Source organism: Micropterus dolomieu, linkage group LG09, assembly GCF_021292245.1.
Source record: "Micropterus dolomieu isolate WLL.071019.BEF.003 ecotype Adirondacks linkage group LG09, ASM2129224v1, whole genome shotgun sequence".
NCBI lineage: Eukaryota > Metazoa > Chordata > Actinopteri > Centrarchiformes > Centrarchidae > Micropterus > Micropterus dolomieu.
In genome coordinates, this window is record NC_060158.1 from 25867457 (window position 1) to 25879707 (window position 12251).

Below are 12251 nucleotides of genomic sequence, written 5' to 3' on the forward strand. Positions count from 1 at the left end.
AAAGGCATGAGTCTTATCCACCACCTCGATAAACATGCATGTCAGGGTCATAATATTAAATGTAATCGCTCTAGTTTGCATTGCTTTTTATATTTCTCCAAAACATATTTGTGGCTTAAGATAAACATATTTAAACAGGAATTATAAAAACATGCTCAGCAGGATCTACTACAGTCTTTTTGTTCTACATCTGAGGATATTAAAACAACATCACAGTAAAGGTGTATCCCTCTAACCAGTGCATTTCGATAATAATTTGACATTCAGTTAGTGTCTGAACACTAAGTGGAGGAGAGCTGGGTCCCTGTTGACTGACTCCATCTCTATTCATTGCTAATTAGCATCAGAGAGCATCTGAGACGCTGGTGTCTGGCTTGAGACTCAATCTGCACGTTTTATATAACACTGCCCTCATCTGGTCATTTTAAAAGGCCATCACTCACTTCCAATTCCCTTATCTCTCGCCAGCACATAGAAGGATTAGAGAGAAGAGTGGGCAGACTTCCTGTTAGACGCTGGAATAATCACACTATTTTGAAATGAAAATCACAGGTTATTTTAATTTGAGCAGATTATTCATTTGTACAGTGTGGTTTGCAAAAACATGTTAAAGATCTTTGTATCAAAAGAAAAATATAGATTTTGTGCCGTTACTACTTGGAAATAACATTTGAGAAATACTTTACAATTAAAACATGTCATTACTGCAGATGTACAATATAAAGTCAATCAAATCTACACAATTGATCTATACAATTGATCTATACAATTGCAGCCAACTATGGACTTGCATATATAAAGTACCATAAAAACAGCCAGGAAAATAAAAATATGTACATTTTCCTGCTTGAATAATTCAATTATAAACACAGAAATATAAACGCTCAAAACGTTTACATTTTCCACACACCCAATTAAGGATAAGGTGCCTTATTAGAAAATAGTCTAGTGACATGTGCTCCATGAGAATCATTTCAATCATCATCAACAAAATACAGTAAGATGCACACTTTGAGGTTGGAATCAGCACTCTGAGGGTCTACAGAGATCAAACTGTTGATTTAAAGAACTCCAACCGAGTCTTAAATAAAATACACATTATTGTACAGACGTCTTTCACATTTAGTTTGAACCTTAAATTAAATTAGTGTGTAAGATCATGTGAGGAGTAAGGCTGGTGCTGCGTGGCACCTTTGAGTAGACATCTGTAGTAACATATAAAGAAGTATTTCAGTTTGGTTGTACAATCGACAGTGTTAATAAGAACTACGATGATCTCTGTATGTGCATAGTGTTACTGTTCTGCATGGAAGGGAGAAAATATAATGCAAAGGCAGGTAAAGGCTTGATGAGAGTGGTTTCCCCTGACGGAGACAGTGTGATAACAGTTATCCTTTCAGTTCAAGCTAACTTTCTCTGAGCCCCCAGTGGGGGGGGGGGGGGGGGGGTTCTCCCTCTTTTAGTGTTGGCACTGGGTACCTCCAACATGGCCGCACAAACAAACTCATCCTGTCCTGAATTCAGTAAGAACCTGAGCATGTCTGAGAACCGCCCATGGTTGAACTGATCTGTGGCGTCTTTCGCTTTGGTTCCAGTAATCAGCAGTCAGTAAAAACGGACCAAATGGACCACATGTTCACAGTTCACAGTGGGGAGACAAACTTGCAGCTCATCAAGACCCCCAGTCTAAGTGCCTTTACTTGTCAGCGTGGACAGCTAAGGCCGGTGGAACCTGGCAGAAAGAGAGGGGGAAGGTCAAGAGGTTATTCTAGAACATTCATCACCGCAAAAGTCTTCAGGCTAAAACATGGAAATTCTTCAAAACAGAACTAATAAAATATTGATGACTGCTCAATAAACAGAGAACAGTTGAGGTGAATTATTGATGGTCACTGTAAACAAGCCTGACCGGGTATAGATCCTGCTTTCTTCGTGAACCTCCATCTCTGAACTCTTGAATTCATTGAGCTCCTTGCGGATGGCAGCCTGAGGAGACGTGAAAGAAACAGCGGAAATGGTTAAAGCAAGGCACAAAAGAAGAAAGGAAGTGTAGGATCGAAGCTACGTGTATTTTAGATTTTTGTTGACTGTTAATGTTCCAGACAAAAGTTTTTTTGTTTTTGTACAAATTAAACATGCACTTAAAATGATGTCACTTCCAACACAAAGAATTTCTGTTCCTACAAGTTGTCTGCGCTTCACTGGACAAGGTAATTCACTTGGTAAAACTCTGCCATTAAGCAGCGTCTGTACTGCATTCCTGGGATTCCTCCTCGATACTGAATCTGCTTGGAATGCAAATCCCCTCATAGGTGACCACTCACAGGGCTTAGGGTCTCTCTTGCTAAGAAGCTCAGTGCCCTGTTAGTGTAAAGAGGTGTCGAGTGTGTGTGCGCGCGCTTGTGAGGATGTGCCGAGTCTCACCTTGTCAGAAGGAGTGAGCTTGGTCCACGGTTTATCTGCTCGCCGGTCGTAGTCGTGGGCGTGGGTGGACTCAACGTACTCGTGGAAACGCAGGATCTTCCTCGCCTGGAGTTCAGCTACTGTGGGTCTTTGCGACAGCTGATGGCAGAAGGAACAGGAGCATGGTAAGTCAGGTCTGTCTCGGGGGGTTAGTTTCTAGTTCATAATTTGGTGTATGATACAGTTACTTGGTTTCATCCTGACCTTTCTGGTGAGCCTCCGTTTGATTTCAGATCTTTCTAATCGTCGATCCGCTTCATTCTTGGCTGCAGGAAGAAAAGACATTCCATGAGCGAGGGAAACACTGCAGCCAGTCAGGCAGATTTCACCCGAGCTGCTGTCGGCACGCTGCGGTAACTGGAATCTTTAATCACCGCCTTGCTCTGCACAAGGCGCCACATTGTGTCAGCGTGGCTGCGAAGCCTGGTCTTGGCCGAGTCTTTTGGGGACAAGCGAGACGCAGTGTGCTGGACTAAATCCTGGATCAAAATGTGTTGACAGATTCTCAGAAGTATTATGTTAATACTTGGCTCTGGGATCCAACTTGGCACACAGTGACGCTGCACTGATGTTCAACCACAGTAGGCTGATTTTCACAATACTCTGTACACCTGGGCCCAGTTGTTCAAAAAGTTAAATCTGGATCAGAATGATGTTTTGCTATCCAAGATCACGTAATCCATCTTACTTTTATGCAGTTATTTTTCAAAGCAACATTGGATTGCATCACCCTGATCCAGATACAAACTTTTCATGATTACCAAATCTGGATTTCCAGTGCTCTAAATGGGACTACATATCACAGTGTAGGCTGTTAATGATATAAGGCCCAACAGGTAGAACAGCCAGCGTGGGGTCACTTTTATTTGAAGAGACAGACACACAATAAAAAAAAAAAAAACAAATTTCCTTCCATTTTCAATTTCTTTAAACAGTCAGACCATCTGACCCACAACAAATCTAAGAAAAATAGTTAAAATAGAGATCATTCAGAGAGCAGCTGTTAGCTTTTAGGAGGCTGATCTCTAAATGAAGGACTGACTGGACCTGCAATAAGGGATGAACTTGTTACAGACTTGTTACAGCTCTGAATGGTTCACCTCTGATGATTGTGTTGTAATTAATGTACAGTGACAAGTGACAGTTGAAATGAAATGCAATATTTTTGTCTGATATTGACAGCTGTTGGGGGATTTTTTTTTTTTTTACTTTACTGAATGGTTTATAGTTAATATTAAACAAATCAAGTGCAAAATATAAATAAATGTTCCTACATGATAAATATATTGTATTATTTTGAAAATTAAAAAATAAAGTTTTATTACATTTTCTTGTGTGTGTTTTTAAAGCCACGCATAAACATGCTTCTGTAATACTAAACTTCTGATATATCCATGTGCACAAGCCTGATATCCACTGCTGCATTTTAGCCATAGATGAAGGTAGATCCTCCCTTAACCAACTGTTCGCTTAGAAATATACAGATATCGACCATAACTCAGGGTATTGGCGGACACCGAGACCAGCTGTTATATCAGAGCGCTACGTTTTAAAACGGAATCCGATTAAGATCATTCTTCTATGTGTATGCTAAAGTTAGACTGTAACTACGCAGGCTTGTGCAAATTCAAATGGCATGATATGATATGAAACTGCACATTGCAATGCATTAACCTCATGACAGACCAAAACTGTACTGTCACGCTCAAAACTTCTGATGTTACAGTAAAGGCCGACCACCGTCTTCACATGCACGCAGGAAGTGGTGAAATATCTGCAGCAGCATTGCACATCCTTAGTTCAACACAGAAAATGAATGGAGCAGAACAGAAAAGTGTGTTTTCGGGTGAACGTGTTACTCATTCTTCACAGTTATAATTTAGTTTATAGCAGTGATATGAAAACAGACTTCACACAGTGCTTCACAGTAAAAGGATCAACAAATGAAAAGATCATAGACACTGAGACGTGATCACACGAGGGAACACACCATATGGATGACAAATAAAAAGAGTAACACAATTGGGCATACAGGGGTCATCACAATGTGCATTTGACAACCATAATTTAATGCTGTGTGTAGACTGCACACAGTGACATTCATAGACACAGCCTAAAGGAACATTGATTGCTCATTGATTCAGTTATTTTCAGTTTGATATTTTGTTATTGAATCTATATTGAGCTTTCTCTAGAAAAACGCACATTCTGACTAACCATTCTTATTTATAATGTGTAGGGGGGTTGGTGTGTTTATCTATCCCTGGAGCTGCACTACTGTTCAAATCAGAAATAGTACTTAATAAAGTCAACTCACCACCAACATTACACAAACTGCTGTGTGTTCGGTAACTATGAATATGCCTCAGGCAAGAGCGGGGGGAAACCCATTAACCTGTGGACAAATGACTAATGCAGACTATTGATTTCAACAAAGATGGGAAAAATGAAAAATGTGCTTTTTGACCTTGTGGTGGAGAGGAATCCAAAACAAATAAACACCTGAATGAGGAAGTGAGGGAGAGTCTTACCTTGAAGGATGTTCCTCTGCTCCAGCTCCTCTGCTGTCGGCCTCTGACTCAGCCGCCTGAAGACACAAAACTCTGTTGACTACTCATTTTTAAAGGATGATATGGATCATTCTGAAAGCAATGCATATTTTATCTTGGGAAGGGACCAGTTCCATGATAAAGTAAAAAGGTATGAGTGTGTTTAATCATTGGACTAGATGGGCCTCTCAATGTATTTATGTAATCAGTCAAACACATTCAATTTTACATGAAGGATGTATATCATCCTTATGTACATCAGTCAGCTGATGTGAGGAGAGTCCTTTACCGGTTCAGTGTGGTACCGATCTTGTTCCTCAGTTCCAACCACTGCTCCTTGTTCTGCCAACCCAGGTCGTGGTTCTCCTCATCCTCCCTCTGCTCTCGGTCTTCTCTCTCCCGTCTCTCCAGCTTCAGGGCTAACGTGTCCTTCCTCTTCACACGGCTGGCCAGTCCACCTGTTACACATAGGACCCATATATTAACTGATACAGTGTGGTTCTTTCATTAGAAGGGAAAACATAGACCATAAATCTAAACTTTCTCTAGTGCCTTCCTCTTAGTGTACTCTTATATTGTGTTACAAGATCTAATGTTGAATCAGCTCCCGCGTGCTGGTTATAGCCCTGTTTCTCAATAACTCTCAATCTTTCTGTATCGCCAGTCCTCCTACAGCCTCCTGTAACTGACCAAGAGGCACTTGTTACTCGCCATCATTTCTAAATGCGTCTTCAGTTACAGTGCTTTTGGGAAACACCTCTTAAAGCTGAAGAAGGTTCATGAGATGTTTTTTACGATCCTCTTAGCCATAGGGCCTCAATTAACTTTTAGTACGTTCTCAAAAAGTGATGAGGTTAGCTAGGTTGCGGGCAAACTGAGGCTACTTGCTGCTGCAAAGCTAACATGAGAGGATGAGAAGGTCCCAGGGCAACACAGCAGTTTCAGAGTGACGCTCACAGCTCTCCTGCTGCTACAGCTAGCATCACAACAACAGCAAGCAGCTGAAGAAGTTTAGCCTGCCAGAGACAATGACGGTGCACTTCTACACCAACATCATCGAGTCCATCCTCACCTCCCCCATCACCATCTGGTACGCTGCTGCCACCGCCAGGGACAAGGGCAGGCTGCAGCGTATCATTCGCTCTGCGGAGAAGGTGTTTGGCTGCAATCTTTCTTTTCTTCAGGACCTGTACGCCTCCATTTTTGCACATTCTTGTCAGCATTGTATTATAGTATTATTGTAATTTTTGTATACTTTTACGTTCCCTCACCAAAATATTACGGTAAAGTGTGGAACATAAACGAGCATAATTGTAAATGATAGACGTTTTTCTATCATCAAACGAGAGACATCGTCATATCGCACAGCCATACCTGCATGTGAAAGTTAACTCTTTAATAACATGCATGTAGCTTTAATCAGGGTACAGATCAAATAATTTAGTAGGCACCATTTCCTTTACTTGTTTACAAACATGTCCTTATTGGTAAAGAAGAAAACAGGAAGTGAGTGAAAGCCCATCGCCAAACCCAGGCTTGAAGGTGCAACTACAAGGCAAAGCTACTTGAAAGGGATTTTCACACTCTGAAAAGTGATGCGGTATTTTTAACCAAGGCACTTGTATCTACTGTCTCTCCCATTATACTTTAATGTAGCAGAATAAGACCAACTTACTTGGAGGGCCTTCCTCATCGTCCTCATCATCATCATCGTCGTCTCTGTACAGGATAGGGCCGTCAGAGTCGGACTCCTCGCTTTCCTCGGAGTCTCTGTCTTCAGGGATGACACTCACTCTGTAATCTCCGACCAAACCCATCCTGCTGCGGGGCTCCATCTCAGGCTGGCGAGGAGGCCACTGAGGCCTCTGAGGTCGAAGCTTCCGCAGCTCCTCCTCCATGTCGAAGTCATCGTCTTCTGGCCTGTAAACAAGTACGGCTGTGAAAGAGCTCAGACGGCATTCGTCTAATCTTCGTACCATTAGGTACAGTCGCAGACAATCTTTAAGCGTTTTGCCAGGTGAGGGAATAAAGCTCAATTGTTTTCTGAAGAGATTAACAAGGCACAGTATTACAGGACTCTTATTTGGCTGACTGAGGGGGTTGCTCTCTTGGTGGCCTTGGAGCAACAGACTACCTTCAGGTCAACAGCCCATTAAAACAAAGTCCTTAAGTTTTTTGTTTTTTTTTATTATTATGAATTTTTGCTTCACATTGAACTGAGCCAATCTCAGAGTACAGATAATAAATCCAATAACATTCAATTCACAAGTTTCATGCTGTGTCTTGGAAATTAAATTCAAATAATTTACTGAACATCTAATAAAATAAAGACAGCGACAAACTGCCATCCAACTGCAGCTACCTCCAATTAGTAACCCCTGCCTAAGATAATTTGAAGAGAAAAGTCAATGTGTAATCTTTACATGACCAATTTGGGGTTCCTCTTGGACCTGACTCACCCAAGGTTTCTTCCGTTTGTTTCCTTTTAAGTTTTTCTTTGTCTGTAATGTCTTACTCTGTTTTGTCCGGTGACTGATTATTGAAGTGCAAAAAAAAGGTGCAAAAAGTTTATGGGTGAGGAGATATTTTGAAATATCTTCATGTGCTCTTAACCAGGATGAAACATATTATATAAAGTGCTTGACTGTATCTGTTCATTCGTGTTTTTATTTTCCATTTATTTGTTTGGTCTGTAAAATCTCAGAAAGTAGTGAAAAAAAGACTTTGCCAAGACTTAGTCAATTCATCAATTAATATACAACCTTTTTGATAATCAATTCATTGTCCAAGTGTCAGGGACTGACATATGGATTTGTTTTTACTCTCACTTCCTGTAAAAAAAAAAAACCTCTAATCAAACAGTGTGTCTCAAACTGGATACTCAATAGCTGCCTTGTGAGTCCATGTGACAAGCCACGCGTTTCCTCTCAGTTAGGCTATCCGAATTTAACCAAATGAAATGCTAACTTTCTACTAAGTGAACTTCTCAACAATGGGTTTACCTGCTCTCCTTCACAGTCAGCTTTCAGAGCAATGATATTTTGTCATGTACGAAAGCAATGCACAGCATGTGGGACACTTACAGCCTGAGGGGTTCGATGGTGACAGGGAGAGAGTACCGTGACTTCCCCCGCTGCTCGGCGAGGACATCAGGAGGAGACTCAAACAGAACTGAATGGGCCCTCTGGGAGCCGTCTGATTTGGGCTGAGCTGGGCTGGGGTTGGCCAGGGCTCTCCGGATGAGGATGTGAAGGGGGATGGCCGGAGGCTGGCTGGGAGGCTCGGTGGTCGGGCTGGGGGGATCAGCTTGCACAGCGGGCACAGGACCAGAGGGGGTGGTGCTGGGCGGCTGGAGCGAATGGACCCTGGGAGGAGATGGAGGTATGTGGGACGTTGGTGAAGGCAGAGGCTCTGAGGTCTGAGGGGCAGCAGCATTTGTCTTGTCCTCATTGTTATTTCCTCTAAGGACAACAGGAGGCGCCAGTACAGGGGCTGAGGCCGGGTCAGTGGTGGGAACGTCCGGGACCTGACTAGGAGGAGACGGGTCCACAGATTGGCGCTTGGTGACAGGGGTTAACCTTTTTGGTGGTGTCGGTGGTGAGGGCTTAGCAGGTGCTGGCACTATGATGACTCCACTGCCAGGCTGTGAAAGCTCCGCTGATAAAAAAAACAAACACAAAAAAAAAAAAAACAGTCAACAATAGTAATCAATACTTGTGATGTAAATTATGCTCACAAACACAACGTGCAGTCAGAACATGAAGATGCACATTCAGTCTATAGCGGGGTGAAGTTAGTTTCATTAACAAAAACAAGCAAACGTGTCAATAACAGCTTTAGTCAGGGAGAAAAGAAGACGTTCCTGTTACTGCTGAGCTGGCTGACACGCAAATATTAACACACAAGTGTAAGAACAGTCTGTTGATCCCATTGAATGCTCAATATAAACACATTAAATGCACTCCAGCACACTACATCCATCCAAGTTCCATGCAGTAATTTCTTGGCAGCATTTAGAGTTCAGTTAGTTGAGCTGTAAACAGCTCTAACAGATGAAAATCCTGCAATGCAAATGCAACGTAGTATTGGTGTTAAAATGGAGGGGAGGTGCTCCATGTGCGGGGATGAGGGCGGTGAATTTATCTACGCGACTTGTCTGCAGGCTCTGTTAAGATGGAGTGAGATCTGGCGCCCTGCTGGGTACCTGAGCAGGTCTGGCCAGCGCTGTGCCGCAGGTTTACAGGTAGAGAAAGGTACAGGCCAAGCTCACTCTGGCGTCTCCAGCTGGTCCAGTAACAAGGCTGCCTGCCCTTACAGCCCCTGTTCAATGAGGAAGCTGGCAAAAATGAGTGGAGATGTCAGAGCTAGGGCTGGGTTTACATTCCAAGCTGGGAGAGAAAGATAATTGTCTTGGTTTTACACTGTCCAGAAGCAGAGTATACACCCATCCTTAGATGGGAGTTATGCAGTAATAAGATAAGACATACTTTTGTAATAATCATAAATGCACTACAGTTTCCTTGTTTCATCATATTCATCCCTATTAGAGCTAGACCAATAAATCTACCAGGCTGGTGTAACGGCCAGTAACAGCTTACTGCAGATATTTCGTGTAGTACGTCAGCTGATAACAAAGAAATTGCAGTACAGAAATGCCAAACTAGGTCTGAAGTAATTTAAAGAGTGTCACACCAGGGAGCATTGACAGTGATTTTTTCAAATGTAACATGTCCCACTGAGTGGGTCACAACAAGATTGTTTGTTTATGCTGTGTTCATCTGTTAAATATCATCGGTATCAGCTTAAAAAAAAAAAAAAAAAAAAAAAAAAGAGATCCTATTTCGGTCTGAACATAATTTCTGATGTGTTCCACATAAAAACTTTTCTGATGAGAAAAGATAACATACATGTAATATCCAACACATTTAAAAGAAAGTAGAACAATTTGAAAACAGGAAATGTATGCTACAGCGTGGACAAATACACTGAAACGGACACACTCCTGTAGAATGAACGTAACAGTGTGAAACGAAATGTCGTACCATATGTATAGAAACCTCCCTAACAAATGGTAGTGGAATGTCCTTCTGTCACAGACACACAGAGACAGCACTGGGATGGGCTATAAACAAGAGCAGCTGTGGCATGCTGGGACAAAGGACATGAAATACTAAAAGTCAGTTTCAATCCAACCTCAAGAGAAGTGCTGGTGTTGCATATATAGTGCACAGACAAGCCGGTACGTGCCTTCTCTTCAGAGACTGTTGTCTTCACACACTGAAACTAATCACTAGCAACATATTGGGAAACACATAGCAACGACCGGGAAAAGGACCGGAGGTAATTACAACCACTACTTAAAAATGCATGATAATGTACTATGAGGATTTGTTTCTAGAAAGTAATTTATGAATTTGATGGAAAATATGCCAATTAAAAGCAGAATATTTACAACTTTTAGTTCACTAGAATACATCTGGCACCAAGGCAAAAGTATAGCTTAACATTACAGCTGAATCAAATATGAATATTCTTTTCTGCATTGGCTATATATAATAAGCTGAAACAGTTAAACTCAAAAGTTGGACATATTCTTTGAAAGTATATGTTGCTCCACTACCTACAGTGTCTTCATCAGTCCTTTATTTCACACACTAACCACATATGATTAGGTCTGTTAAACATCATACCAACCACATTACAACAAACAAGAAGTAACATCTGCTCCTTTGAACAGGGTGTGGGCCGGAAACCTTGCACTAGCAACATACTATGTAAATCCCATCCTTTACTGACACCTCATCACAGTTTGCCTGTTTGAATAAAAGAGCCTTTGATCCACAAGAATGTTTCAGGCTGAGGAAAAAAAATCCCTCAACTTCCCCAATCAGAACTGAGGTCATAAAAGTGCTCCTGTTATGTACGCAGCCTGTTGCACCGGCTCAAGAAAAGTGTAGAGTGCAAAGTCAACACTAACTGTTATGTTGTAACTAATTAGTTTCACACTGAATTAACCACGTACGCTGCAACTTAACCAAGTAGACCATAATCAGAACTTTTTTGGTGTCATCCAGTACAGAATTCAGGTAAAAATCAGCTAGCGACAATAAGAAGAAAAAGACGCCTACAACAGTGGAAGGAACTCTCCTTCATGCTTTGTGTTTCTGTTGTGTGATATTAAATTATATGAAAGACGGTCTAGGGTTTTGTATTCCAAAGTGCCCTGGCTTAAATTTTTTGTGTACATTTTCTAATAAACCTGGATTGAATCAATTACAGGCCAATATATTATGTATGGCTCTGGTGTCATGTACTGTAGGTTAGTCCTTTGTGAAGGCGAGAATCCAAATGTGCCATCATATAAAAACTGGTCGATGTATTCATTAGAACAACATCATATGAGATAATGTCATTAAAAAGAGGCTAAATGAGAATTATAAAGGAATATGCAATAAATTTAGCGTGAACTAGCCAAGGTATGTTAAATGCATCTTTGTCTGGCTATATTCCACTGTAAATATGGAAGCTGACTAAACACTTAGACGTTTCACTTACAAATAAGTAGTGACAAGTGCTGTCTATGTTGTCACTAACTTGTGCAGTGCAACAGCATGTTTAAGCCCAAACATTGCTGGTGCAACAGGCTGCAAACTCTCAAGTGTCAGTGTCAGAGAATCCCACAAGTGCATGACCAGCTAGACATTTTTCAACTTGTGGGGGGAAAACTGCAGCAGTTTTTTTGGGTTGTTGCTAGAATGGCCTAGTGGTCTATGGCCCTCTGTGGAGATGATTGTTCAAATCTAGCATTTGACATGCAATTGATTGAAGCATTGTTTTGTTTTTTTTCAAATACTAAATACACAGTTTTCCTGGGCCTTATTAAAAACAAACAGGCAGACAACCTCCAAAATAAGCTTTGTAGGATCAGGAGATTGTTTGACTTATAATTTAAAGAAAGATACACAAAGCAGCAGTTTATAGAGATGCTTATTTTGTGTGTCCTATAAAACTGTAACTCACCAAGCACTGCAGGGTTGCTGTTGCGGTTGTTGGGTTTGGGTGGAGGGACAGGAGGCTGCTTGGCGTGGGGAGGGACAGGGGGCGGCAAGGCAGACTCAGCTGGGGAAGGAGCAGGGGGGGCGGGTCGAGGTGGGTCGGTAACTATTAGGGAGACTGTCCTCGGCGGCTTGGCCACAGCTATAACAGGTGGGGAGGAAGAGGAGGATGATGAGGAGGAGG

At 41.7% G+C, this 12251-nt stretch overlaps 1 protein-coding gene across 7 annotated transcripts in view; it reads right to left on the reverse strand.

Annotated features, from left to right (window-relative positions):
* Positions 1-532: 532 nt before the first annotated feature.
* Positions 533-12251, reverse strand: part of phactr4a (phosphatase and actin regulator 4a) — a 31163-nt gene continuing 19444 nt past the window's right edge. For 5 of the 7 annotated variants that reach the window (XM_046057932.1, XM_046057931.1, XM_046057933.1 and 2 more), the window contains 10 exons: positions 12033-12190; positions 9217-9348; positions 8096-8669; positions 6688-6932; positions 5302-5470; positions 4995-5050; positions 2668-2729; positions 2425-2562; positions 1910-1986; positions 533-1732 (listed from right to left, as the gene is read on the reverse strand). In XM_046057932.1, coding sequence (XP_045913888.1) covers positions 1717-1732; positions 1910-1986; positions 2425-2562; positions 2668-2729; positions 4995-5050; positions 5302-5470; positions 6688-6932; positions 8096-8669; positions 9217-9348; positions 12033-12190 — 1627 coding nt within the window. In that variant the 3' untranslated portion in view covers positions 533-1716. The remainder of the gene's footprint in view (positions 1733-1909; positions 1987-2424; positions 2563-2667; positions 2730-4994; positions 5051-5301; positions 5471-6687; positions 6933-8095; positions 8670-9216; positions 9349-12032; positions 12191-12251) is intronic. The other 2 variants (XM_046057937.1, XM_046057936.1) reach the window with 2 other exon arrangements.